Raw genomic sequence first — 27,623 nt, forward strand, 5'->3', positions numbered from 1 at the left:
CACATACTCCACACTTACAATATTAGACAGAATCTTTTATTCAATTAAATATATACAAAGTAAAAGTTGATCTATAGACTGAAGTGGGGAATGAAACATGGCCAGTTTTCTTGCTTTCAGCTATCAGGCATGAGAACTTACAAACATGTCATCAGTGGTCTTTTCATTGCATTGACACACATGTACTAGGCCCAGGGGTTTTTCCTGACCACACGACCAGACCAAGTAAACTCCACGCCCTTATTATTTGGTTTATAACGGGAGAGAAAATGCGTTTGCTGAGCAGATATAATAGTAAAGAAAAACCACTGGCCCTACCCATACCACATACAATACAAAACATTACACCGAAAATAGCTTCAACATGAAGCATTTAAGGATGAGGTTAAACTATAACAAATCTTTTGCTAGTGTCATTACACATCTAGCTTCTTAGGGACCACTTCTTCTACAGTGTCAGCATGTAGATTCTCCCCATCTATCATTGCTTCTCCTTCTGGATCTTGGGCTCCTCTCCAAAGGAAATCCTTTACAGCCACCTGAGGAGCCACATCTAAAATACATTTTGGATTGTTTTTATTCTCCTCAATCTGGTTGGAAAAGTAGGCTAATCGAGCAGCATTGAGGGCTTTTCGATATTGCCTTTTACTGTCTTTCCAAGCTAGTTGGAAGACTTCCAAATTGGTGGAGCGCCATTTCCGTTCCATTTGTCTGCAAATTTGCTTCAGGGCATGGTTCTTTTCTTTATACCAGGGAGCTAGTTTCTTGTGACAAATGGGGGGGTTACGTAGGACAGGCAAGACTGCTGCAGTGCTGGCAGGCTGGGTAGATGAGAGATGGAGGTTGCTAGTAGCAGGCTGGGTAGATGTGAGCTGGAGGTTGCTAGCAGGTTGGGTAGATGAGAGCTGGAGGTTGCTAGCAGGTTGGGTAGATGAGAGCTGGAGGTTGCTAGCAGGTTGGGTAGATGAGAGATGGAGGTTGCTAGTAGCAGGCTGGGTATATGAGAGATGGAGGTTGCTAGTAGCAGGCTGGGTATATGAGAGCTGGAGGTTGCTAGTAGGTTGGGTATATGAGAGCTGGAGGTTGCTAGCAGGCTGGGTAGATGAGAGATGGAGGTTGCTAGCAGGCTGGGTAGATGAGAGCTGGAGGTTGCTAGCAGACTGGGTAGATGAGAGCTGGAGGTTGCTAGCAGGCTGGGTGTATGCGTATGTCTGGTTTAAGGCTGCAGTGCCATAAGAGTAATATGGGGGGGCGCTGGGGTAGGGTGGATCCCCAGGGGGGTTAGGTAGGAGGGGCTTGTTACTAGGCAGCATGGCACCAGCTGGCATGATTCCAGGTGGCATGGTAACAGGGGGATAACCCCACCCTGGAGGGAAGGCGATGGTGTAGGGACTGCTGTGGTATGTCATATACTGAGAGTACCAGGTGGGGGAGTAGTTTGCCATCATAAATGGATGAGGATGAGAAACAGGGAATATAGGGTCCATGGAGTATGAGTAGAACTCAATGGAGCTTTCCCTGGACTCATCCCCATACCAATCCCTCTCAGATCTCGCTCTGTCCCAGTCTCTAGTACTAGAGTGGCTGTTCCAGTCACTCTCGCTGTCCCAGTCTCTGGCCCTAGAGCTTTTGTCTCTGGTCCTTTGCAGCCACCTTTCTATATCCTTGTCTATCTCTCGGTTTCTTTCTCTCTCAGATCTGTATCTGTCCCGGTCTCTCACTCTGTCCCGGGCTTTCTCTCGGCCTCCGTCCCTGCCTTTCTCTGGGTCTCTGTCAAATCTGTATCTGCCCCTGTCTCTCCCAGATCTGTCCCGGTCTCTCTCTCGGCCTCCGTCACAGTCCTTCTCTGGGTCTCTGTCCCTGTCTTTATCTCTGTTCCTTTCTGATCTGTTTGTTTCTCTGACTACCGGTATGTCCTTGTCTCGCTCTCTGGTACTAGAGTGTCTGTGCCCGTCTCCCTTTCTGTTTCTCTCAGATCTGTCCCTTTCTCTGACTCTGTCCTTGTCTCTGGTACTAGAGCATCTTTGCCTGTATCTCTCTCTCGTAGGACTGTCCCCTTCTCTGGCGCTGTCCTCTCTTTCCCGATCTCTGTGCCCATCTCTCTCTCCATCTCTTTCAGATCTCTCCATTTCTCTGACTATATCCTCCTCCCTCTCTCTGTCCTCATCTCTGGTACCAGAGTGTCGGTGCCAGTCCCTCTCAGATTTGTCCCTGTGTCTCTCTATGTCCCATACCCTGTTACTAGAGCTGCTGTATTCAACGGTTATGTTTGAGTGCTGGTTTAGAAGGGGGCTAGGGCTGGCGCTGTCTGATGGTAATGTGGAAGTGCTGAGATGTTTTAATGAGGGCTCGCTCTCCTTTTTCTCTTTTCCCTTCTCATTCTCCTTCCCTTTCAAGTCTCCCATCTTCCCATACAGCCTATCATTGGTCCTGTCTGTCAGCCGACCCAACTCCTCAACCCCCAAGTCCAGCCCAACGATCTCCAGCAGGGTCTGCATCTGCTCGTACCGCTGCTCATCCTCAAGCCTCACCACCTTCTCCTCAACTGGAGAAGACTTGGATCTACTGCTGGAGTCAACATGACCCTCGAGCAGAGTCGGCCAAACTTGTGGTAGCTCCTCGCCTACAACGAGTAGCTCATTTTCGTCGTTGACGATCTTTGAGAGCTTGTTGATGTCCACACCTTCATTGAGGACATTGAGGAAGCGCTGGAAGCCTGTGGCTGCTATGTCTTTCTCCTGTGTCCTGAGTGAGTGAACTGGCCTCTGAATGGTTGGATTATGCTGTTTATCATCAGGAACCACCTAACAGGAGACATGAGGAAATATCAATGAATATCTATCCACTTCAGCTATAAACAAACAAAAAGTGTATGATCTGCTTGCATCATCAAGACGGCCCATCAAACTTCATTTACGTATCGTTTATGTGTGCACTTCACCCTACCTTTGTGTTATCATGGGCTTGCTATTATTTTGTGCCCAATAGAAATGAATGGTAAATAATGTATTGTGTCATTTTGGAGTCACTTTTATTGTAAATAAGAATAGAAAATGTTTCTAAATACTTCTGCATTAATGTGGCTCCGACCGTGATTACAGATAATCCTGAATAAATCGTGAATAATGATGAGTGAGAAAGTTAGACGCACAAATATATCATACCCCCAAGACATGCTATCCTCTCACCATTACAATAACGGGAGGTTAGTCTTGTGGGTATGATAGTCTTGTGGGTATGATATTTGTGTATCTAACTTTTTCACTCAGAATTATTCCGGATTAATTCAGGATTATCCGTAATCACGGTAGGATCCACATGAATCTAGAAGTGTTCAGAAACATTTTCTATTCTTATTTACAATAAAAGTGACTCCAAAATGACTTTACATTATTTACCATTCATTTCTATTGGGCACAAATTAATCTGAAACACAACCAAAACAAACAGCAAATGCATCCAACAAAGTTTGATGTCGTCATTGTGTGCTATGAATATGGGACCAAATACTTCACTTTTTACTACTTTAATACACATAAGTGAATTTGTCCCAATTCTTTTAGTCCCCTAAAATGGAGACTATGATCAGAAAGTGCTGTAACTTCTAAACGGTTTACTCGATATGGATAAAAATACCCTCAAATTAAAGCGGACAGTCTGCACTTTAATCCCACAGTCATTGTTTGTTTCTAAATCCAAACCTGTGGAATAGACACAAAATAAGATAAAATGCTTCACTGTCCCAATAATTACGGAGTGCACGGTATTGGTTGCATTCTGTCAACTGCATTTTACTCATAATTACTCATTCAGCAATGATTGGCTGTTATCTGACTAGCTATGCTACAAGTCCATCTCAATGACTGTTAGCATGATAGGTAGCAATTGATGCATCTGAAAGGATAACAACATTTTCATGCAGGTGGTTGACGGAGACAACACTAATATAGCCATGACATTCTAGACAACACTGTAGGCCTATAAGAACACAAAAAAAGATTATGATGCGTACAAGTAGGTAGACACTTAATATCTAGCGTATGTGGGATGGGTGACAATCGCAGAAATCGGGGGACCATGGTTTTCTTGACTTCCTTATGATACTTTTGCCGACCTCTATGTTTTGTGATGGCTACATACCTCATTGTTGGGAGAGCGTCTTTGGTTCATTAAAACCTTCACTCTCAGTCTCAGAGGATGGGCCTCTTCATTTTCTAGGGGAGCTCTAATCTTCAGCTCCAATGCTCGCATCTTGTTTTGTTTCTTCAGCTTGGCAGGGGTATCCCGGAGGAAAAGAGACAATATTTTAATATAATATATGCCATTTAGCGGACGTTTAATCCAAAGCGATTTACAGTCATGCGTGCCTACATTTTACATATGCGTTGTCCCAGGAATCGAACCTAGTACCCTGGCGTTACAAGCGCCACGCTCTACCTACTGATCTACAAAGGACCACATACTAAAAGGACCATTTTAGTATGTGTAAGGAAGTTGCCCCTGGATAGTGATCCAAGGTCAGTTTTTATTTACCTCTTAGACTCTTAGCAGTAGAAATACCTGGTTCTTACATTAACTATTAAGTCCATGTAGTAGAAACATCAGAATCCAAAACACCAAGAAAGATCTGGTGGTCACCCTGATTGTGCGGTTTTTTAAATTCTTGCTACGCATAAGCCGTAAACAATAAAGGCGTTTTACTTTTTTCCACTACACGCCTTGATTAATTCTGGAAGTTTTTTGCACAAATGCTTTTTTGTAGTTATTTACTATTAAGCATCAACTTCTTTTTGATCTATCAGGAAATATCTATTCATGACAGGGTTGACGTCAATTCGGGATAAAAATTATATTCAAGACATTCATTGAAATTTGAATTGGTCACACCCCACAGGAAGCAGAATTTGAAATAAAGGAAGAAGAATTTAATTCAAATCAAAGAAATTCAACTGAGACATGAATATGAGTCTCAATCCATTGACAAATACTTTGCCAAAATAATTTGCCACCTCTAGCTAAAGAATACAGACACCATTTTAAAATGCTAGTTTGATTATAACTCAATGATGTCAAACAGTATTTTGTTTGTATTTTTGTCATGGAGTGTTTGATCTAATGCATTCTGAGAAATGTATGTTGTTCTATCATTACATTTAATAACACGTAAAGTGAATTGTGAATTATACTGAACAAAAATATAAACAACATGCAACAATTTCAAAGATTTCACAGAGTAACAGTTCATAAGGAAATCAGTCAATTGAAATAAATTCATTATACACTTATCTATGAATTTCACATGACTGGGAATACAGATATGCATCTGTTGGTCACAGATGCCTTTAAAAAAAGGTAGAGGCATAAATCAGATAACCAGACAGTATCTGGTATGACCACCATTTGCCTCATGCAGCGCAACACATGTCCTTTGCATAGAGTTGATAAGGGTGTTGATTGTGGCCTGTGAAATGTTGTCCCACTTGTCAACAATGGCTGTGCGAAGTTCCTGGATATTGGCGGGAAATGGAACACACTGTCTTACACGTTGATCCAGAGCATCCCAAACATGTTCAATGGGTGACATGTCTGGTGAGTATGCAGGCCATGGAAAATCTAGGACATTTTCAGCTTCCAGGAATTGTGTACAGATCCTTGCGACATGGGGCCGTGCATTTTTATGCTGAAGCAAGAGGTGATGGTGGCGGATGAATGGCACGACAATGGACCTCTGGATCTCGTCACGGTATCTCTGTGCATTCAAATTGTCATCAATAAAATGCAATTGAGTTCATTGTCCGTAGCTTATGCCTGCCCATACCATAACCCCACCGCCACCATGGAGCACTCTGTTCACAACGTTGACATCAGCAAAACGCTAGCCCACACAACATCTGTGGTTGTGAGGCCAGTTGGACATACTGCCAAATTCTCTCAAATTTGGTAGAGAAATTAAAATAAAATGATCTGGCAACAGCTCTAGTGGACATTCCTGCATTCCGAATGCCAATTGCACACTCCCTCAAAACATGAGACATCTGTGGCATTGCATTGTGTGACAAAACTCCACATTTTAGAGTGGCCTTTTATTGCGCCCAGTACAAGGTGCATCTGTGTAATGATCATGCTGTTTCATCAGCTTCTTGATATGCCACACCTGTCAGGTAGATGGATTGCCATTGGAACACAGGAGTGATGGTTGCTGATAATGGGCCTCTATACGCCTATGTAGCTATTCCATTAAAAATCAGCCGTTTCCAGCTACAATAATCATTTACAACATTAACAATGTCTACACTGTATTTCTGATCAATTTGATGTTATTTTAAATGGACAAAAAAAAATTGCTTTTCTTTCAAAAACAAGGACATTTCTAAGTGACCCCAAACTTTTGAACGGTAGTGTACACGTTTGATTTTAATACTATCTTGTGCACAGGTAATGTGAGGGATGCCGATTTAATAAGAACGGTCTTCCGGCTATGAATATATCTTCAACGTCAGACACGTGCTGCTAAAACAGGTAGTCATTTCAGTGTGACTTAACTTGAACGCCCGAAGACTGAACGTTAAATAAATTTACTTACACGTTATTAACTGTATACATGACGGCGAGCTTGTAGGGCTACAACATGTCAAACAGTATTGGTCACCATACATGATGTCAACATGAACATAATGTATGGAATAAATTATCTATTTGAATTCAATTCTACAGACAACTCAAAGTAAGGGGAATTTGACCAAAACTATCCCTTTAATTCAAATTAAATTCTGCTTCCTGTGGTGTGTGGCCAATTCAATTAAAATCCCAACATTTTATGGAAATGAAAGACCAATTAGCAACTAAATTCAGAATTGACCCCAACCCAGATTAATAAATACAGAACTAATAGGTACATACCTTACGCAGCAGGTACCGAACTGGTGTTCTTCTGAACTTACTCAGAATGTCCAGCACCCTCCGTTTAAGAGGTAGGCGTGACGACTTGTCGGTGACATGGTTGTATGTTTTGAATATTGTATTGTTTATCTTGGTCTGTTTAGAGATGCCCTTCACTGTTGTGGATACAGTCTGTTCTTTAGGCATGTCCTTAGCTCCGTGTTTAAGCTGTCGTGTAGCAAGAACAGCTTTCTTGCGAGCTATCTTTTCCTCTATGACCTCCAGCTCCTTCTTCTTACGAGCGAGTTCCAGGTCCACACTGGGCTGCACAGGGTCTCCATCAACGTCCCCATCTGTGTCTGGGGAGAAGGGAGCACTGCTACCCCTCAATGAGCCTTTGATCCCGTCTCTGGACGATGGATCCATAATGTGGCTCATAGCAGAGGAAGCACCAGACCTCTCTGGTTCCATTTGGTAAGTTATCTTCCAGCGTGCCTGAGCTGGGATGACTCTTCAGGTTCACTGCAGCATAAAATAAAAATGTAAGAAGACATTGGTGAGCTTAATGTAAGCTACATGTTGTTGTGTACTGTTGTGCTAGGTTGCCTGGCTACCCAAACTCCTTGCTCCGGCCAAACGCTATGCCCAAGGATGTTAATGCATTTATCTGCAATGGATTGGTTGCCACTAGTTACCACAGCCACAAAGTCAAAATGGGCTATATGGTAAAGATTCAAGAAAACAAAAACAAGCTGTTTGGTCTTAATTTAAGGTTAGGCATGAGATTATCAGTGTGGTTAGGGTTTGGTTTAAAGACATTTCAGAAATAGGCAGGGTTTATGACTTTGTGGTTGTGATAACTAGTGACAACCGTCTGGATCTGAGTATCTCCCCGACAATTTCTAGAACGCAATCACATTCTAACCGTTCCGATTGGTCCCAGAAGCCGATCATTTAAAATTCGTTATTGGCTTTGATACTCTGGTTAGAAATGATCCAATCGCTAATGACTGTTTTGTACAACCCTAATTTTGACATCACCACAAACAACTTCAATAATGGCAGTCACTAGCTTGGTTTCCATCCATTTGGAGACAGATTTATGCGAATATTCTAGAATATGGATAAAGAAAATATGTGCATTTTCCAACCAGTGGTGTGACAGAAATCAGTGTGTGATGATATACTGCACACAAAAAGTACCCTTTCGCTAAGTTTTCATGAACTGAATTCTATCGCATTTTCAACTCTACCGATACTTTTGGCACAAAAACTGTTGTGTAAAATAGCAAATGTGCTTACACTAGTATTGGCACATGTGCTCTAGCCCACAGCTCGCAGATAGGTTGTGCTGGTAGGCTAGTCTACATGATGAGATTATTATGGAGAAGAACGAGAATATTTTTTATTTGTCAAATTAGTCAAGCATCGATCATCATGTCACTTGTTCAACCTCTCGTATCGTTTGAGATTGCTGCGGTCATCCCCCTCTTCAAAGGGGGTGACACTCTAGACCCAAAATGCTACAGACCTATATCTATCCTACCCTGCCTTTCTAAGGTCTTCGAAAGCCAAGTTAACAAACAGATCACCGACCATTTCGAATCCCACCGTACCTTCTCCGCTGTGCAATCTGGTTTCCGAGCCGGTCACGGGTGCAACTCAGCCACGCTCAAGGTCCTAAACGATATCATAACCGCCATCGATAAGAGACAATACTGTGCAGCCGTATTCATCGACCTGGCCAAGACTTTGGACTCTGTCAATCACCACATTCTTATCGGCAGACTCAACAGCCTTGGTTTCTCAAATGACTGCCTCGCCTAGTTCACCAACTACTTCTCTGACAGAGTTCAGTGTGTCAAATCGGAGGGCCTGTTGTCCGGACCTCTGGCAGTCTCTATGGGGGTGCCACAGGATTCAATTCTCGGGCCGGCTATCTTCTCTGTATACATCAATGATGTCGCGCTTGCTGCCTGTGATTCTCTGATCCACCATTACGCAGACGACACAATTCTGTATACTTCTGGCCCTTCTTTGGACACTGTGTTAACTAACCTCCAGACGAGCTTCATTGCCATACAACTCTCCTTCCACGGCCTCCAACTGCTCTTAAATGCAAGTAAAACTAAATGCATGCTCTACAACTGATCGCTGCCCGCACCTGCCCGCCCGTCCAGCATCACTACTCTGGACGGTTCTGAGAATATGTGGACAACTACAAATACCTAGGTGTCTGGTTAGACTGTAAACTATCCTTCCAGACTCACATTAAGCATCTCCAATCCAAAATTTCGCAACAAAGCATCCTTCACTCATGCTGCCAAACATACCCTCGTAAAACTGACCATCCTACCGTTCCTCGACTTCGGCGTTATCATTTACAAAATAGCCTCCAACACTCTACTCAACAAATTGGATGCAGTCTATCACAGTGCCATCCGTTTTGTCACCAAAGCCCCATATACTACCCACCACTGCGACTTGTACGCTCTCGTTGGCTGGCCCTTGTCTTGTTTTGTACGCTTTGTACAAATAATAAAACGCAGAAGTACAGGATGTTTCTTAACATAACTCTTTATTAACTAGCTACAACTGCATGTTCGCCTATCTCCAACCACGATCAACTGGTCATGACCTAACTGTCTGGGTGGTCTTAACCAATCACCGCACAGTAGGATACGGCGGTAAAAATGCATCCAATTATAATTCGGTATGTATTCACATATGAATATTACAGCCCTCACTTCATACTCGTCGCCAAACCCATTGGCTCCAGGTCATCTACAAGTCTGTGCTAGGTAAAGCCCCGCCTCATCTCAGCTCACTGATCACCATAGCAGCACCCATCTGTAGCACGCGCTCCTGCAGGTATATTTCACTGGTCACCCCCAAAGCCAATTCCTCCTTTGGCCGCCTTTCCTTCCAGCTGCCAATGACTGGAACAAACTGCAAAAATCACTGAAGCTGGAGACTCATATCTCCCTCCCTAACTTTAAGCACCAGCTGTCAGAGCAGCTCACAGATCACTGCACCTGTACATAGCCCATCTGTAAACAGCCCATCCAACCACCTCATCACCATACTGTATTTATTATAATCTTGCTCCTTTGCACCCCAGTATCTCTACTTGCACATTCATCTTCTGCACATCTATCACTCCAGTGTTTAATTGCTACATTGTAATTACTTCGCCACCATGGCCTATTTATTGCCTTAACTCCCTTATCTTACCTCATTTGCACACAATGTATATAGACTTTTTTCTACTGTATGTTTGTTTATTCCATGTGTAACTCTTTGTTGTATGTGTCAAACTGCTTTGCTTTATCTTGGCGTGGTTGTAGTTGTAAATGAGAACTTGTTATCAACTAGCCTACCTGGTTACATAAAAGTGAAATATATATATTTTTTCATTAATAAGACCTTCAATATTTATTGGAAAGGAGCATCAAGATCACCATGCACTAGTGCTGAGCAATTAAATGTCATTTTTTTCCTGTTTTTAAACTACAATATTTTGTTTTTCAAACAACAACTAATTGACCAATGTCGGTTCAATTATTTGAATTCCATTTTGTTCTGTGAGCTCAATGAACACATAGCAGTTTCTCTAGAGATAAATCAGATCCAGTCTGAACTGTGCGATGTGGTAGGGAATTGTACTTTCCAACAGGGCCAATATTCATCATAGTTTATAGCATAAAACATGTCAATTAACTACAATGACCACAATTCATTGTGCATCTACTTGTCCGGTCTGTGTTTCTTTTACAGAAGAGGCAGAAGAATGCACCATCGCAAGGGGATATAGAGCGGCTATTGCTTTGCACCGTATCTCTAACTGAAAATACATGATCTAAATGATTGATAGTTGGTATTCACCAGTCATGCCTTATTTACTTTGAACTACAAAATAGTGATTTTGTCAGACGGCAAAGGCAGCAGCTCTATAGAGATGATGACTTGGAATGAAATAATATTAATCAAATAAAACAATGTAATATACACAACTGAAATATTTTATTAAAGTAATATGAATAAATGTTGGTTAATAACTGATAAGCAGTAATTGGCAGTCACTACGATTATTTAATTATTCTATTCAATGTTAGAGCATTCAACCCACATAATGCATAGTGAATTTAATTTAAAAATCCTCAAAACCTAAATCGAAAACCGTTATTTTTTTAATAATCAAACCGAAACCTACCTCAAAAAGCACTAATTGCTCAGCACTACCATTCACCTTCATCACACCGTGAAGTTCTTCATAACTCAGCTGTAGTCTAATAAACTGCATGGTTTCCCAAGTCATAGTGACAGGACCACACACAGTGTCATCGTGTGACTCCAACTTTAATATGATGGTCATTAGATCAATATTTGCGCATAAAGGCGTTTCCACCGCCATTTCTTGCGAAATACATTTACTGACACAAAAAGATCCCACCATGTCGAACGACCAAATTATCTTTTGGCATTTATAAAATTCTAACATCATAGCTTTATACGTACAGTGCATTTGGAAAGTATTCAGACCCCTTGACTTTTTCCACATTTTGTTACGTTACAGCCTTATTCTAAAATTGATTAAATAAAAAAATCCTCATCAATCTACACACAATATTCCATAATGACAAAGTGAAAACAGGGTTTTAGATTTTTTTGCAAATATATAAAATAATATATATATAAATAATCGACATTGAGCTCAGGTGCATCATCCTTCCATTGATCACCTCCCTGACCAAGGCGCTTCTCCCCCTATTGCTCAGTTTGGCCGGGTGGCCAGCTCTAGGAAGAGTCTTGGTGCTTCCAAACTTCTTCCATTTGAGAATGATGGAGCCTACTGTGTTCTATTCCTTCTACCTCATGGCTTGGTTTTTGCTCTGACTGTCAACTGTGGGACCTTACAAAGACAGGTGTGTGCCTTTCCAAATCATGTCCAATCAATTGAATTTACCACAAGTGGACTCCAATCAAGTTGCAGAAACATGTGAAGGATGATCATTGGAAAAGGGATGCACCTGAACTCAATTGCGAGTCCCATAGCAAAGGGTATTTGTTTTTATTTTATTTATTTTTTGTAAAAATGTATAAAAAACAGTTTTTGCTTTGTCATTATTGGGTATTGTGTGTAGATTGATGAGGACATTTTATTTAATCAATTTTAGAATAACATGCTGACCAAACCGGACACACGCGTGCACCTGCATGCGCCATCGCACGCAGGTTGATTTTGTACCCCCACACCAGACACGATCAGGACACACAGGTTGATTTTGTACCCCCACACCAGACACGATCAGGACACACAGGTTGATTTTGTACCCCCACACCAGACACGATCAGGACACACAGGTTGATTTTGTACCCCCACACCAGACACGACCAGGACACACAGGTTGATTTTGTACCCCCACACTAGACACGACCAGGACACGCAGGTTGATTTTGTACCCCCACACCAGACACGATCAGGACACGCAGGTTGATTTTGTACCCCCACACCAGACACGATCAGGACACACAGGTTGAAATATCAAAACAAACTCTGAACCAATTATATTCATTTGGGGACAAGTCAAAAAGCATTAAACATTTATGGCAGTTTAGCTAGCTAGCTTGCTGTTGCTAGCTAATTTGTCCTGGGATATAAACAGTGGGTTGTTATTTTACCTGAAATGCACAAGGTGCTCTACTCCGACAATTAATCCACAGATAAAACGGTAAACTGAATTCCTTTCTCGTCATCTCTCCTCATTCCTCATTCCTCAAGCTTCTTTTTTACTTCTTTGGACTTTATATGGTGGTTGGCAACCAAATTTACAGTGCATTACTACAACCGACTGTAGTGTGGACATCAGTTCATCTTTCAATCACTCACGTGGGTATATCCTCCTAAAAACCAATGAGGAGATGCCACGTGGGTATATCCTCCTAAAAACCAATGAGGTGATGCCACGTGGGTATATCCTCCTAAAAACCAATGAGGAGATGCCACGTGGGTATATCCTCCTAAAAACCAATGAGGAGATGCCACGTGGGTATATCCTCCTAAAAACCAATGAGGTGATGCCACGTGGGTATATCCTCCTAAAAACCAATGAGGTGATGCCACGTGGGTATATCCTCCTAAAAACCAATGAGGAGATGCCACGTGGGTATATGCTCCTAAAAACCAATGAGGAGATGCCACGTGGGTATATGCTCCTAAAAACCAATGAGGAGATGGGAGAGGCCGGACTTTGCAACACATTGAGCATCACAAATACAACCCATTTCTATTTTAGCACCTGGCCACCCAGACGCTCGCTGAGGCGCGCAAGCATTGTGGGTGCAATGATTGAATAACATGTATGTGTACATTTATTTTGCAAAGCTCGCACACGTGAGCGGTGTGGTCTGCATGTAAGGCTGTAATGTAACAAAATGTGGAAAAAGTCAAGGGGTCTGAATACTTTCCGAATGCCCGCGGCTAAGGGCTGTTATATGCACGATGCAATGCGGAGTGGCTGGATACAGCCCTTAGACGTGGTATATTGTCCATATAAAACAAACCCCAGAGGTGCCTGCCTTACTGCTATTCTAAACTGTTAAACAATGTAATTAGAAGAGTAAAAATAAATGTTTTGTCATACCCGTAGTACATGTAAGGGATAAACGCCGATGTTCTGTAAATTACCTTGGAAATAATGGACGATGCAGCGGGACGAGGTGGAGCAGAGTCCCTTTTTCCAAGGTAATGTACAGAACGGAGGCGTTTATCCAGCTTATACCACAGTTGCCAAAGAAAACAATATGAAAGCACACATTTACCGGTAAAAATACATATCTTTCGCTGATATTTTCATAAGCAAATTCATACTTTCTCATCTTTTGGTTTGCTAGAGACGCGACCCAGTCGTTCGTTCGATTAGTTTGATATTTACAGACGCGACCCACTTGTTCGTTCTTAATATTCCGTTCTTATCCCATGCTTGCTGCTAGCTAGCCAGCCAACTTGCTACTGCTACACGGTCATTACCTCTGCAGCTAGAATAACAGCAGTTTGTCCAGCTTATACCACAGTTGCCAAAGAAACAATACTAAGCACACATTTACAGGTAGAAAAAAAAAGGTTGATATTTTCATTTATATAAACAAATTCATACTTTATCATCTTTTGGACACGACCCAGTCGTTTGTTCTTTATGTTCTGTTGCCATGCTCTCTGGCAACATTCCTATCCCTTACTTGCGGCTAACACAGTCACTACCTCTGCAGGCAGAATAACAGCAAAGTAGCTGTTTTCTATTGACATTCATTTGGATACATCCATAACAATGAGCTGATAATACCCGGGAATAGATAGAAAACATCTTTCCACTAGATGTTGGAACATTGCTGCGGGGACTTGCTTCCATTCAGCCACAAGAGCATTAGTGAGGTCGGGCACTGATGTTGGGTGATTAGGCCTGGTTCGTAGTCGACGTTCCAATTCATCCCAAAGGTGTTCGATGGGGTTCAGGTCAGGGCTCTGTGCAGGCCAGTCAAGTTCTTCCACACCAATCTCAACAAACCATTTCTGTATGGACCTCACTTTGTGCACGGGGGCATTGTCACGCTGAAACAGGAAAGAGCCTTCCCTAAACTGTTACCACTAAGTTGGAAGCACAGAATCGTCTAGAATGTAACTGAACTGTATATACAGTGTAGATGTCCTGGATGGCAGGGAGCTCGGCCTCAGTGATGTACTGGACTGTCCGCACCACCCTCTTTGGCGCCATGCGATCGAGGGCAGTGCTATTTCCAAACCAGGCAAGATCTGAACACAATCAGACCACATAGCGACTTTTGTGCGTCTAGACCAGTCTTTTCAATGTGATTTCCGTATTCTGATACCGTAGCAGAAGTTGCAAGTACAATGGGGGAAAAAAGTATTTGATCCCCTGCTGATTTTGTACGTTCGCCAACTGGTAAAGAAAGGATCAGTCTATAATTTTAATGGTATGTTTATTTGAACAGTGAGATACAGAATAACAACAAAAATATCCCGAAAAACACATGTAAAAAATGTTATAAATTGATTTGCATTTTAATGAGGGAAATAAGTATTTGACCCCTTCTCAATCAGAAAGATTTCTGGCTCCCAGGTGTCTTTTACATAGGTAAAGAGCTGAGATTAGGAGCACACTCTTAAAGGGAGTGCTCCTAACCACAGCTTGTTACCTGTATAAAAGACACCTGTCCATAGAAGCAATCAATCAATCAGATTCCAAATTCTCCACCATGGCCAAGACCAAAGAGCTCTCCAAGGATGTCAGCGACAAGATTGTAGACCTACACAAGGCTGGAATGGGCTACAACATCACCAAGCAGCTTGGTGAGAAGGTGACAACATTTGGTGTGATTATTCGCAAATGGAAGAAACACAAAAGAACTGTCAATATCCCTCGGCCTGGGGCTCCATGCAAGATCTCACCTCGTGGGGTTGCAATGATCATGAGAACGGTGAGGAATCAGCCCAGAACTACACGGGAGGATCTTGTCAATGATCTCAAGGCAGCTTGAGAATACATATACATGCCTGTCTGAAGTTTGCCAATGAACATCTGAATGATTCAGAGCACAACTGGTGAAAGTGTTGTGGTCAGATGAGACCAAAATGGAGCTCTTTGGCATCAACTCAACTCGTCGTGTTCGGAGGAGGAGGAATGCTGCCTATGACCCCAAGAACACCATCTCCACCGTCAAACATGGAGGTGGAAACATTATGCTTTGGGGGTGTTTTTCTGCTAAGGGGACAGGACAACTTCACCGCATCAAAGGGACGATGGACGGGGCCATGTACCGTCAAATCTTGGGTGAGAACATCCTTCCCTCAGCCAGGGCATTGAAAATGGGTCGTGGATGGGTATTCCAGCATGACAATGACCCAAAACACACAGCCAACGCAACAAAGGAGTGGCTCAAGAAGAAGCACATTAAGGTCCTGGAGTGACCTAGCCAGTCTCCAGACCTTAATCCCATAGAAAATCTGTGGAGGAAGCTGAAGGTTCGAGTTGCCAAACGTCAGCCTCGAAACCTTAATGACTTGGAGAAGATCTGCAAAGAGGAGTGGGACAAAATCCCTCCTGAGATGTGTGCAAACCTGGTGGCCAACTACAAGAAACGTCTGACCTCTGTGATTGCCAACAAGGGTTTTGCCACCAAGTACTAAGTCATGTTTTGCAGAGGGGTCAAATACTTATTTCCCTCATTAAAATGCAAATCATTTTATAATATTTTTGACATGCGTTTTTCTGGATTTTTTTGTTGTTATTCTGTCTCTCACTGTTCAAATAAACCTACCATTAAAATTATAGACTGATCATTTCTTTGTAAGTGGGCAAACGTACAAAATAAGCAGGGGATCAAATACTTTTTTCCCCCACTGTGAGTATTAAGTGTAGACACCAGGTCGTGTCTACACTTGACACTTACATGCGACTTATGGTATCAGCAGGGGTGCAACTTCCACTGACATTCTGAAATTGCATTTTTGTCATTGCTCCCCCCAATTTTGTCATTGCTGGGATAAAAAACACAGTATCAGTGTGCTTTAGGACCATGCAGACGCCTTAGAGAGGTCAGGTAGGCTCTTTGGTGGTATCAGCCAGCTGGATTTAGGACCACGCCGACACCACAGAGCGTGCGGACAGGCTGTGTGAAGGAAAAGCTTCTGAAAAGCTGGCTTATAGGACCGTCACTGGAGAGATGAAGAGGCAGGTGCTGTGTGTTGAGCTTTTTCTTTGAGTTGTAAAAGCAAGCAGAGCAGAAACTGGCTACCCTTTATTTGACTGATGCAAGGTAACTGCTGTTTGACTTAACGGGAAAAAATAATTTATTCCCAGTGCTGAGCTAGTAGTGTAGCTAACTGACATGTAACATTAGCTAATGTTTCATCCCCTCTCGACTGAAGTTCTGTCTAAAGTGAATTAACTAGCTACAGTGGCTAGCTAGGAGTTACCACAACCAGTTCAGCTATAGCTATCTCAGCATCTGTCAGGTAGCAGTATTTAACAGCTGTTGTGTGAATGGAAATATTTTGTTTTGTCCTGTTTCAACAGAAGTAAATGAACTTGGCTAGTTTTTGCCAGTTGATGTACCATTAGAGCTAGCCAAAGGTTGTCTGATGCTAGCTAGCTCACTAACTTCAGCTATTATTTTTGCCTCAATCACACTAGATGAAGCCAGTGGCCAAACGATTGAAGACTAACATTCAGAAAAAAAAATTGACAGTGCAATGTGAGTTTATTAGAGTCAGTATAGCAATGTAACGTTATTGATCTGGCGTAACTACATGACAGCAGTTTAAATGGTCATTTCAATTATTGAACCATTGGTTCTATCCTTGGATAATAATGTATAAATGTACACAAAGGTAATTATTTGTAATGCCTCACTTTAACAGGATCAGATGGTGACCGGTGTCTCAGCAGGATCAAGAAACCAAGGAAGACCAGTCTGTGGTGCGGTAAGGTGAACTTCTATGTTATGCTCTTGTGAAGGCTGGCTGAATTCTGGCAAAGAGTGTCATTTTATCTCAGCATATCTACAGATTCTTCTTTCTCCCTGTTTTTCTTTGCTTGGAAATGTTGATACTGGAGACTGATATCAGAAGAAACTATGTAACCTAGCATTTATAGCGGCTAAGAAATGCATTGCTATTAATTGGAAGGCTGGTTATCCTCCGACAATGTCACAAAGGATGGCAGAAATGTAAAGATTAAGGGTATACTGTGCAACTTTCATAAGGTCTGGATGCCTTATATGGAATACTGTACGCATGAAAACATGCCCACGTCAGGGGAGATACCTATTTAGGCAATCCCTAGCTGCTGGGCTGCTCAGTCCTGGCCCAGGGGTCAGCCGTACTGTTGGTTGTCATTCTGACCTTGGCCTAACACACCTGAAACCAATAATAAATGTTTCACTAAGATCCTAAAGCTGAGTGGGGTGTGATGGGTTGGGGCACTGCAGGGCGTTGGACCCCTAGGGACAAGACGGGGCGATCCAGCTATATTGTGTGCAAGTAAAAAGAGCTCTACAGTACTATTAGGCCTATGATATGAATTACAGTGCCCTCAGTAATTATTGGAACAATTAAGCATTTTTTCTTATTTTGGCTCTATCCTCCAAAAGTTTGGATTTTAAATCAAACAATGACTATGAAGTTAAAGTGCAGACTGTCAGCATTAATTTGAGGTTATTTTCATCCATATCGGGTGGAATGTTTAGAAATGACAGCACTTTTTGTACATAGTCCCCCATTTTAGGGGACCGAAAGTATTGGGACAAATTCACTTGTATGTGTATTAAAGTAGTAAAAAGTGAAGTATTTGGTCCCCAAATTCAATGACAACATCAAGCTTGTGAGTCTACAATTTTGTTGGATGCATTTGCTGTTGCGTTTCAGATTATTTTGTGCCCAATAGAAATTAATGGTAAATTATGTATTATGTCTATTTGGAGTCACTTTTATTGTAAATAAGAATATCATTTGTTTCTAAAAGCTTCTACATTAATGTGGATGCTACCATGATTACGGATAATTCTAAATGAATCATGAATAATTATGAGAGAGAAAGTTAGACGCACAAATATCATACCCCCAAGACATGCTAACCTCTCACCATTACATTAACATGGGAGGTTAGATTTTTTTTGGGGGGGGGGGGGTATGATGTCTATAACTTTCTCACTCATCATTATTCACAATTCATTCAGGTTTATCCATAACCATGGTAGCATCCACACTCATGTAGAAGCGTTTGGAAACATTTATTATTATTTACAGTAAGTGACCACAAAATTATGCCAAAAGGGTCATATTAGATTGTGTAGAAATGCAGGAAATTTGTTTGATGTCCCAAAAAATTGAGGCCCCCTCCAGGTTATGTCCGCCCCTCACTTCTAAAACCAAAGTTGCGCCCCTGGCTATCAGAATATGAAGATATCACAGAGAAGACTGGTCTAGACGCACAGAAGTGGCTTTGTGCTGATTGTGTTCAGATCTTGCTGACCACGGAATGCAATGCGGACTTCTCAGTATGGGATGCAATCAGGCTAACGAAAGCGCATACAGTGGGCGACGTCATAAGCAGTACTCCCACAAGTCTCCATAAAACTTGTGTTTTGGGACCGACTGGCACTTTTTCATTATAACTTGAGGAAATTCGTTCCTAGCGTGATGAACGCGATTGCTGGCTTCAAATGTTAGCTTTTATGGCTAACTATGATCAGAATACTAAAACCGCATGAATCTGAAACGGAACCTCTTCTACTAAGCTAGGTAGCTAAAGTTAGCTTGCAGCTATGCCATTTTCAGAACATGCTGTGAGCGTGACAGAAGCATATAGCCCAATAAATGTTTATATCATAACCAAACACATTACCTTATTCTTAAAAATAATGTGCAAGCAGTAGCTATAAAACTATTGTTTACCTCCAATCTGCAACCTCACCCGCGTTCGTCTTAGGCCTTAAAGAGGGTACCATCTCATTATGTTCGCCGTGTCATTTTAGATTTTGAGACGTCAAACAAGTTCCACGCAATTGCATAAAAATGCATATATTAGCTAGTGCAAAAGCAACGATCTAGCTAGCCAAAGACAAGAAGTATTTTATTTTTCTGCTGTACCTGCGTTTGTAGATTTTTTTCACCTTCTTATGATTCAAATTCCAATACTGCCACCAACAGGACGGAGTGTGGAGCATCGTTTAGAGCATAAGCATGACTTCCATATTGAAGTTACTTTTTGAGAAAAAGAAAGAAATAAAATAACTCTTTATTTGTATATATACACAGTGAAAGAGGATCCACAGAAATGGGTTAAGAGTTTTTCCTGACCAAATGATTAGCCTAGGAAAACTCCAGGCCCTAATTAAAGCTAAAAGCCTATATAGGGAATCATTTTTGCTAGTCAGATCACGTTTTCAAGAAAAGCCCCTGACCGTACCCATGCTACTACATATAAATCCAATCTGAACATACACTGAAAAAAAATCTTCAATATGTAGCCTTAAAGGATGTGGCTCAAAGATAACAAATCCTTTGTTAGCGTCATTACAAATCTATAAATGGTTGATAGGTAAGAATGTAAGCCAACTGATGTCCATAGGGTCTGGATGGGTCAGCAGCAGGTTCTATTCTAGTGGGAGATGAGCTCATGATGCCAAGTGAAGATCTGCAGAAAAGAGGAAGAGTTGAGATGAATGACTCGCTATTATAGAAAAACAGTCATGCTTTCTTGATTTGCTAAGAGAATCACTGCATAACTGACCCAAATCAAATATTCCAGGGTCATTAACTTAAGAAACAACTCAACTTTACAAATTTCACCAAAGTGGAGTAAACACGCCAGAATACGGATTCTTTGATTAAATAAATGGAGTATTTCTACTGTTTTTACTTACAACAAACTGCCTTTGACTTTATGTTGGTGTCTGTTGAGTCGATTTCCGCTTCATCTTCAGGTTGAACTCTTCAAGCTGAGAAAGGGTATACACTCGCATGTCAATAAAAATATGACTGAATGGTGAATAATATCGTTAGTAAAAAGACACAAGCAATAATGACAAAATGAGAACAGCATAGAAGTAAGCCAAGGTCTATCATACCAATGATAATACTGTACTTCCAGAAGTAATTACACAAACCTTCTTCTTTAGTTTCCCCTTAATCACTTCTTCAGGCATTGGTTTTTTCTCCCCTTCAACATCGCTCTCTGCCTCCACTTCAGAGAGGGCCCTGGGATACTTTGCAGCCAACTGAGCGGCCACTTTTGCTGCTGCTCTTGCAATCAGTCCATCTCTCTTCCCTTGGAGATCTCGATATATTCTCCTCTTTCTCAGAACCTCTTTCCTGTATTTATTACACCTTTCTTCAAACGCCTGCCTGTTTCTCGTGACTCTTGACCGTCTCATGCGGCGTTTGCTGCCCTTGGGCACCACCGTCTTAACGTAATGCAGACAGCGGGGGGGTGACAGCTCCTTCAGTTGTTGGGCCTTGCTCAAGGAGGGGGTCAACACTTTCAGTGCTGGCGTCAGTACAGCCGTGCTTGTGAACTTGAGTTCGCTATCGGGCTGGGTAGATGTGACCTGGGGATTGCTAGCAGGCTGGATGTATGTAAGCTGGCGGGTGCTAGCGGGCTTGGTAGATGTGACCTGGGGGTTGCTAGTGGGCTGAATGTATGCAAGCTGCCGGGTCCCACCAGGCTGGATAGATTTGACCTGGGGGTTGCTAGCTGGCTGAATGTATGTAAGCTGGCGGGTGCTAGCGGGCTTGCTGTTTGGGAGTTGGAGGTTCATGAGCTGGAGCAGGTTGCCAGTGGACTTGGTGTTTAGCTGCTGGAGGGTGCCAGTGGGCTGGTTGTATGGGAGTGGGATATATGCTAACTGGTGGTTACTGGCAGGCTGAGTAGATGAGAGCTGGAGGTTTCTAGCAGCCTGTGTGTATGCGTATGTCTGGCTTAAGGCTGCTGTGCTATTAGAGTAATGTGGTGGAGCGCTGGGGTAGGGTGGATACCCAGGGGGGGGGTATGGGAAGGGAGGCATGGTACCAGGGGGCATGGTAAAAGGGGGCATAATACCAGGGGGCCTAATACCAGGGGGCCTAATACCAGGGGGCATGGTAAAAGGGGGCATAATACCAGGGGGCCTAATACCAGGGGGCATGGTACCAGGGGGCATGGTACCAGGGGGCCTAATGCCAGGGGGCCTAAAGCTAGGGGGCATAAAGCCAGGGGGCCTAAAGCTAGGGGGCATAAGGCCAGGGGGATAACCCCAACCTGGAGGGAAGGCATTGGCGTAGGGTTTGCTGGTATACAGAGAGAACTGGGTGGTGGAGAAGGTTGCCATCATAGATTCATTAGGAGGATGAGAAAAAGGATATATAGGGTCCTTGGAGTATGTGTTGAGCTCAGCAGAACTTTCCTTGGACTTGTTCCTATACCAATCCATGTCACTTTCTTCGTCCCAGTCGCCATCTCTGTCACAGTCCCTTGTACTACAGCGCCTGTCCCTGTCTCTATCCCTGTTACTAGAGCGCCTGTCCCTGTCTCTATCCCTGCTACTAGAGCGCCTGTCCCTGTCTCTATCCCTGTTACTAGAGCGCCTGTCCCTGTCTCTATCCCTGCTACTAGAGCGCCTGTCCCTGTCTCTGTCGCTGCTACTAGAGCGCCTGTCCCTGTCTCTGTCGCTGCTACTAGAGTGCCTGTTCCTGGTATTAGAGCGCCTGTCCCTGGCACTAGAGCGCCTGTCCCCGTCTCTGTCCCTGGCACTAGAGCGCCTGTCCCCGTCTCTGTCCCTGGCACTAGAGCGCCTGTCCCCGTCTCTGTCCCTGGCACTAGAGCGCCTGTCCACGTCTCTGTCCCTGGCACTAGAGCGCCTGTCGTCGTCTCTGTCCCTGGCACTAGAGCGCCTGTCGTCGTCTCTGTCCCTGGCACTAGAGCGCCTGTCCCTGTTGCTGTCCCTGGTACCAGAGTGCCTGTCCCTCTCGCTGTCCCTGGTATCAGAGTGCCTATCTCTCTCGCTGTCCCTGGTACTAGAGCGCCTGTCCCTGTTGCTGTCCCTGGTACCAGAGTGTCTGTCCCTGGTAGTGTCTTTGGTACCAGAGTGTCTGTCCCTGGTACTAGGGTGCCTGTCCCTGGGACCAGAGTGTCTGTCTCTGTCTCTGGTATTAGAACGCCTGTCCCTATCTCTCTCAGATTTGTCCCTGTCTCTCTCTCGGTCTCGCTCAGAACTGGCCCAGTCTCTCTCTCGGTCTCTTTCTCCGTTTCTCTTAGATCCGTCCCTCTCTGTGTCCTCGTCTCGTTCTCTGTCCCAGTCTCTAGTTCTAGAGTGCCTGTCTGACATCAAGGGACTCCTCTCCTGGGCTCTCTTCATCCCGTAGAGCCTCTCCTTGGTCCGGTCTGACAGTCGGCCCAACTCCTCCACCCCCAGGTCTAGCCCGATGGACTCCAGCAGGCTCTGGAGCTGGCCGTGTGGGAGATCCGGCCTCCTTTCTCCACGAATGTGTGAGTGACTGTGGTCCTGTGGCAGAGCTCTACTGTGGGGCCCCAAGCAATCCTGAGAGCTCTGAGCTGGGCCCCCCTTATACTCACTCCTGTAGGTAGTCTTGGGATGGCCCTCCTGCATAGGGGGTAACTCATTCACGTTGTTGACAATCTTTGAGAGCTTGTTGATGTCCACCCCTTTGTTGAGGACATTGAGGAAGCGCTGGAAGCCTGTGGCTCCTGTGTCCTGCTCCTGTGTCCTGAATGAGTAAATGGTGGATTCGTGTTGTTTATCCTCAGGGTCCTAACAGGAGACATGAGAGAATATCAATGGATAACCATCCACTAAGACAGCTGCTTGCTTTATACCTTAAAAAATGATGAAGGTTGACAAGATTCATACCAGTTATATGGTCAAGTGCTGCAAAGACAGACATAGGCAAAGTACAGTTGGCCCAGAACAGAGTAGCATGTCTGGCCCTTAAATGTACACGGATGTCAGTATGTCAGTCTATCCTGGCTCAAAGTAGACCATCTATTTTCTCTAGTTTAATCATCACTTTGACAGTAACACTCAAAAAAGTAATTAATATTAACGTTTTTAATTTCCATATGTAAGCTAAGTGTTTGTTTCTTGAGCTTCAGGAATGTGAACGAAAAAGTGCCTCAGGCCTTGAAGAACATTAAAAAAAAATCACTGATTGAGGGGATATCAGTGAACAAATGCCGAGGTCAAGGCTACGACAGCGCCAGTGTAATGAGTGGAGTTTACTCGTGTGTTCAAATGCGCATATCAGACCGAGAACCTAATGCTTCGAAGTTAGTTCTTTATGAATTTTAGTTTAGAAAACGATCTCTCCGCAGAAGCGACTGTTACAGGATTGTAAAAACAGCTTGATTGCCATAGCAGCATCCGGGAAACTGGTCAGAAGTGAGTTGTGCTTCAAATACAGCAGTTCTGCAACATCTTTAATTGTGCCTCTCATTCTCCTTAACTGCCGGCTTCAACACGTTACGGAAAGAAATTAACGTATAGGAAGCTCTATGGACAGGTCGTCTGGATAAATGGACAGACAATACATTTGCAGATGCAAACACAGATTATCATATTTAGCGGACAACCGTTCTTGAGGCTTGAACAAAAAAAGCGGTTTGCGATTTCGTTCATACTGGTGAACCGGTGTTTGAGTTGTGTGGTTGCAAATATGAACATTCCCTTATCTCAGGTATATCTTGGCATGTATTATTCAAGAATACGTTTACATTTTGTGCAGCGCAATGGACATAGGCCTATAATGCACCATGTCTCAGGAAAGACTGTCTGGGTTGGCAATGAAATGAAACAATCCCTAATGAAACAATCCCTAGTAAACTAGTGTTTTGAGGGTGGACTGACTATTACTTGGCATTAATAGACTGGTTTTACGCACAACTTTCTATCCAAGCTAGGAGAGAGCACGAGGACGGCTCATGTCATGCAGGTTCAGGTAGCCTAAACAGGACAGTTGTATATTATAAACAATCCATTGGTAGCTGATTAGTATGCTGTTGCGTAAAAACATTATTTTACCATCTGCAATGTTTGAATTAACAACTTTAATTACTGAACAAGTAATTACATTATTGGCACCAGTCAGCAGTCTAAAAATGGCACCATTGCGACAACATGTATAGCTTCGTGAAATGTTAGGCTTAACATGAGAAAATGACTACCAAATAGGCCTACCAATAAACATGTATCCATTAGCCAAAGCAAAGCTAGAGATGCCCTCGCAATTTCAGCACCATGGACAGCCATCAGTTTATTTTACACCGGTAGTATGACGTTTTATTTCTGCGTTCCCCAGGAAGAGTAGCTGCTGCCTTGACAACAGCTAACTGGGCGCCTAATAAAATAAAAATACTAAACGGGGGTTTGAAGCTATAGAATGTACACTGAATAATGAAACAATCCCTAGTAAACTAGTGTTTTGAGGGTGGACTGACTGTATTATTTGGCATTAACAGACTGGTATTACAACAACTTTCTATCCAAGCTAGGAGAGAGCACGAGGACGGCTCATGTCATGCAGGTTCAGGTAGCCTAAACAGGACAGTTGTATATTATTTTTAAAAATCCATTGGTAGCTGATTAGTATGCTGTTGCATAAAAACATTATTTTACAATCTGTAATGTTTGAATTTCCAACTTGAATTACATTATTGCCACCAGTCAGCAGTCTAAAAATGGCAGCATTGCGACAACATGTATAGCTTCGTGAAATGTTAGGCTTAATATGAGAAAATGACTACCAAGTAGGCCTACCAATAAACATTTATCCATTAGCCAAAGCAAAGCTATAGATGCCCTCGCAATTTCAGCACCATGGACAGCCATCAGTTTATTTTAGGGGGGGGGTCAAAACCGGTGGTATTGAAAGTACCAAACTATCTGTTCAATAAGTTAACACACAGCTCAGACACCCATACATACCCCACAAGACATGCTAGTATGCTACCAGGGTTCTCTTCACAGTCCCCAGGTCCAGAACAGAGGCTAGGAAACACAGTACTATATATAGCCATGACTACATGGAACTCTTTCCCAAAATGTAATGTAGTAGTGGAGCAATGTCAATTTGTATGTACAATTGTGGTGTAGTGGTGCGAATGTGGATTTGTATGATGCACAATGTTTTGCATGACGTGATGTTTTATTTCTGCGTTCCCCAGGAAGAGTAACTGCTGCCTTGACAACAGCTAACAGGGCGCCTAATACTAACCTTGGGTTTGTAGTAGTAGATGTAGTAAATAGTAATTGAGACAGTTAGCTATGCGTGAGTTTTGTGTGTCGGAAATACATGGAGGAAACGCATACCTACACTGTTCTCTGTTCTGTATTTCGACTGCCAGCGCATGGAACAGAAGAATCCACTTGGCAAACCACACTATTTTCCTAACTTGCAAAATGTACAATATATGCATCTTCAAAATAAAACCTGAAGTTTGGTAATTGAGCGAATTGGTAAGGAATGCTTGGATGTGGATGTGCATGCATGTGGTAGGTCAGACACAGTGTAGTTGGTTGTCATACCCGTTACATTGAATTAAACTTGTAAAAACATATTTAAAAAAATCCAGTCCACATATTTTAGAAGCAGATCAGTTTCCTAGCAACTAGCTATCTTACGTTAGATTAGCTAACGTTAGCTAATGTCATTTTCAGAGCAGGCTGGCTATGTAAACATAAGTATGCCAATGAGGAAGGTACCGGCAAATAAATTAAATCACCAAATGTAAATAGTCACATTGCCAATACTTCTGGAAATGCATGTGCAAGAACGGACAAAAATGATTATTTACTTTCTCGCTTTTCCTCCTGGTAGCATCTCGCAGGTCTTCATCATATGTTGTGTGTCGTCTCATTCTGGATTTTGAGGGTTCAAAAATGTTGATCGCCCTACCTCTGAGCTCTTTGACTTGAAAACAACATTGAAGTATTATAGTAGAAATAAAAAGGTTTATAAACTGTGGTTTCCCAGCTAGTTAGCTTTCCCAGTCATACCTCTCCAGCGGGGTTGGGAGAAAGCGGATGTTTCCGGTTTTCACGGATACAGTATTTTCAGCCTAACTTCCGTTTCCACTGAAAAACAGATGTGGGGACTACGTAAGGTCAGAGAGCAAGAGGCAAGATTTTAGGTTTTACTCCGCCCAAAATCTGGCAATGACAATAATAAGCCCAGGAAGTGAGGAAATTTTGTATTCAGGTCAATGAGAGCGTGTCGAATTTGGTCAACAAAAAATGTTATCCTTATTTGCGATGTCAGGCCTATTTGATCGAATAGAAGTACCGTAATGGCTAGGTTTATGCGAATGCACCAATATAAGTGGATGCGCGTGGCATTTCGGCAATTTAAAACAGAAATATTTTATATCAGAGTTGTGCCATAGAGATAGAGGACACATCATGGATGTAACCTGTTTTAGCATGGACATTGAAATGAGGGCTTCCACTATTTTAAAGTAGTCAACTGGGTGGGCATTCCAATGAGTTGGAAGAACTCAGACAACGAAAATTACAATTTACCGATACAAAAATAGCACAGATAGAGATGTCTTCTATCAATCTCTATGGGTGTTGTTCAAACGCGTATCTGCCCTCTCATTGGCTGAATGGTCCCACCTGATCTCGCCGCCTCAAACCTGTCTTCAATTTTTGAATTTCCATTTCCATTGTTAGAGCGGTCACTTAAAGATCTTGTCAATATAATAGACAATCTTTGGTTAGGTGACTTCTGAAGCTGTGAGCTAGGATATTTTATAGGATTGGAAGTGCAAAACTGCCACCAACATGACGGAGTTAGAATTTCCCAAACTTTAACAAAACTGTACATTTGTTGAATTCTTTACTTAACTGTACTAAATACGTCAGTACATACTGAATCACTGAATTGAATACAGCAGTGTTTGTTTTAAACTAGTGTTAATAAATACAGGACACATCAGCAGAGAGCTAATATTTTATCGGGGCAGTCAGTCAACTATTCCCCATTCACTTGTAACAATGAATAGCACATTTTACAAATGGTGTACTTACAGTAGGTGTTTTAATGTGAAACAGATCTACACATAGTCACATACATACACTACCAGTAAAGTTTGGAACACCTACTCATTCAAGGGTTTTTCTTTATTTTCCACATTGTAGAATAATAGTGAAGACATCAAAACTATGAAATAACA

The 27,623-nt window shown here is 42.7% G+C and overlaps 2 protein-coding genes across 4 annotated transcripts; both read right to left on the bottom strand.

Moving 5' to 3' along the window:
• Positions 1 to 14: 14 nt before the first annotated feature.
• On the bottom strand, positions 15 to 21,543 carry LOC115208666 (uncharacterized). Of its 3 annotated transcripts, none has more exons than XM_029776902.1 (6): positions 20,566 to 21,543; positions 20,323 to 20,397; positions 19,547 to 20,093; positions 6,901 to 7,401; positions 4,141 to 4,269; positions 15 to 2,804 (listed from the first exon to the last, which is right to left on the bottom strand). In XM_029776902.1, exons 4-6 carry the CDS (start codon positions 7,348 to 7,350, stop codon positions 417 to 419), a joined length of 2,967 nt encoding a protein of 988 aa, XP_029632762.1. In that variant the 5' UTR covers positions 7,351 to 7,401; positions 19,547 to 20,093; positions 20,323 to 20,397; positions 20,566 to 21,543; the 3' UTR covers positions 15 to 416. The 3 variants fall into 3 exon arrangements, with proteins under 3 accessions (XP_029632762.1, XP_029632761.1, XP_029632763.1); XM_029776901.1 differs by having other exon boundaries at positions 19,352 to 20,093; XM_029776903.1 differs by lacking the exons at positions 19,547 to 20,093; positions 20,323 to 20,397; positions 20,566 to 21,543 and adding an exon at positions 17,310 to 17,669.
• On the bottom strand, positions 20,341 to 26,475 carry LOC115147846 (YLP motif-containing protein 1). The gene is made up of 3 exons (XM_029690117.1): positions 26,244 to 26,475; positions 20,566 to 23,205; positions 20,341 to 20,397 (listed from the first exon to the last, which is right to left on the bottom strand). The coding sequence occupies exons 1-3, from the start codon at positions 26,304 to 26,306 to the stop codon at positions 20,341 to 20,343; spliced, it is 2,760 nt and encodes a 919-aa protein (XP_029545977.1). The 5' UTR covers positions 26,307 to 26,475.
• Positions 26,476 to 27,623: the final 1,148 nt, after the last annotated feature.

This window comes from Salmo trutta, chromosome 14 (genome assembly GCF_901001165.1).
Source record: "Salmo trutta chromosome 14, fSalTru1.1, whole genome shotgun sequence".
Classification (NCBI taxonomy): Eukaryota; Metazoa; Chordata; class Actinopteri; order Salmoniformes; family Salmonidae; genus Salmo; species Salmo trutta.

Coding starts and splice junctions, on each gene's coding strand:
- LOC115208666 (XM_029776902.1), bottom strand. CDS start 7,350: ATGGAACCAGAGAGGTCTGGTGCTTCCTCTGCTATGAGCCACATTATG. Junction 4,270..6,900: donor TTCGGTACCTGCTGCGTAAG/GTATGTACCTAT, acceptor ACCCCTGCCAAG/CTGAAGAAACAAAACAAGAT. Junction 2,805..4,140: donor GACGCTCTCCCAACAATGAG/GTATGTAGCCAT, acceptor GTCTCCTGTTAG/GTGGTTCCTGATGATAAACA.
- LOC115147846 (XM_029690117.1), bottom strand. CDS start 26,306: ATGAGACGACACACAACATATGATGAAGACCTGCGAGATGCTACCAGG. Junction 23,206..26,243: donor CCAGGAGGAAAAGCGAGAAA/GTAAATAATCAT, acceptor GTCTCCTGTTAG/GACCCTGAGGATAAACAACA. Junction 20,398..20,565: donor AGGGGAAACTAAAGAAGAAG/GTTTGTGTAATT, acceptor ACCCTTTCTCAG/CTTGAAGAGTTCAACCTGAA.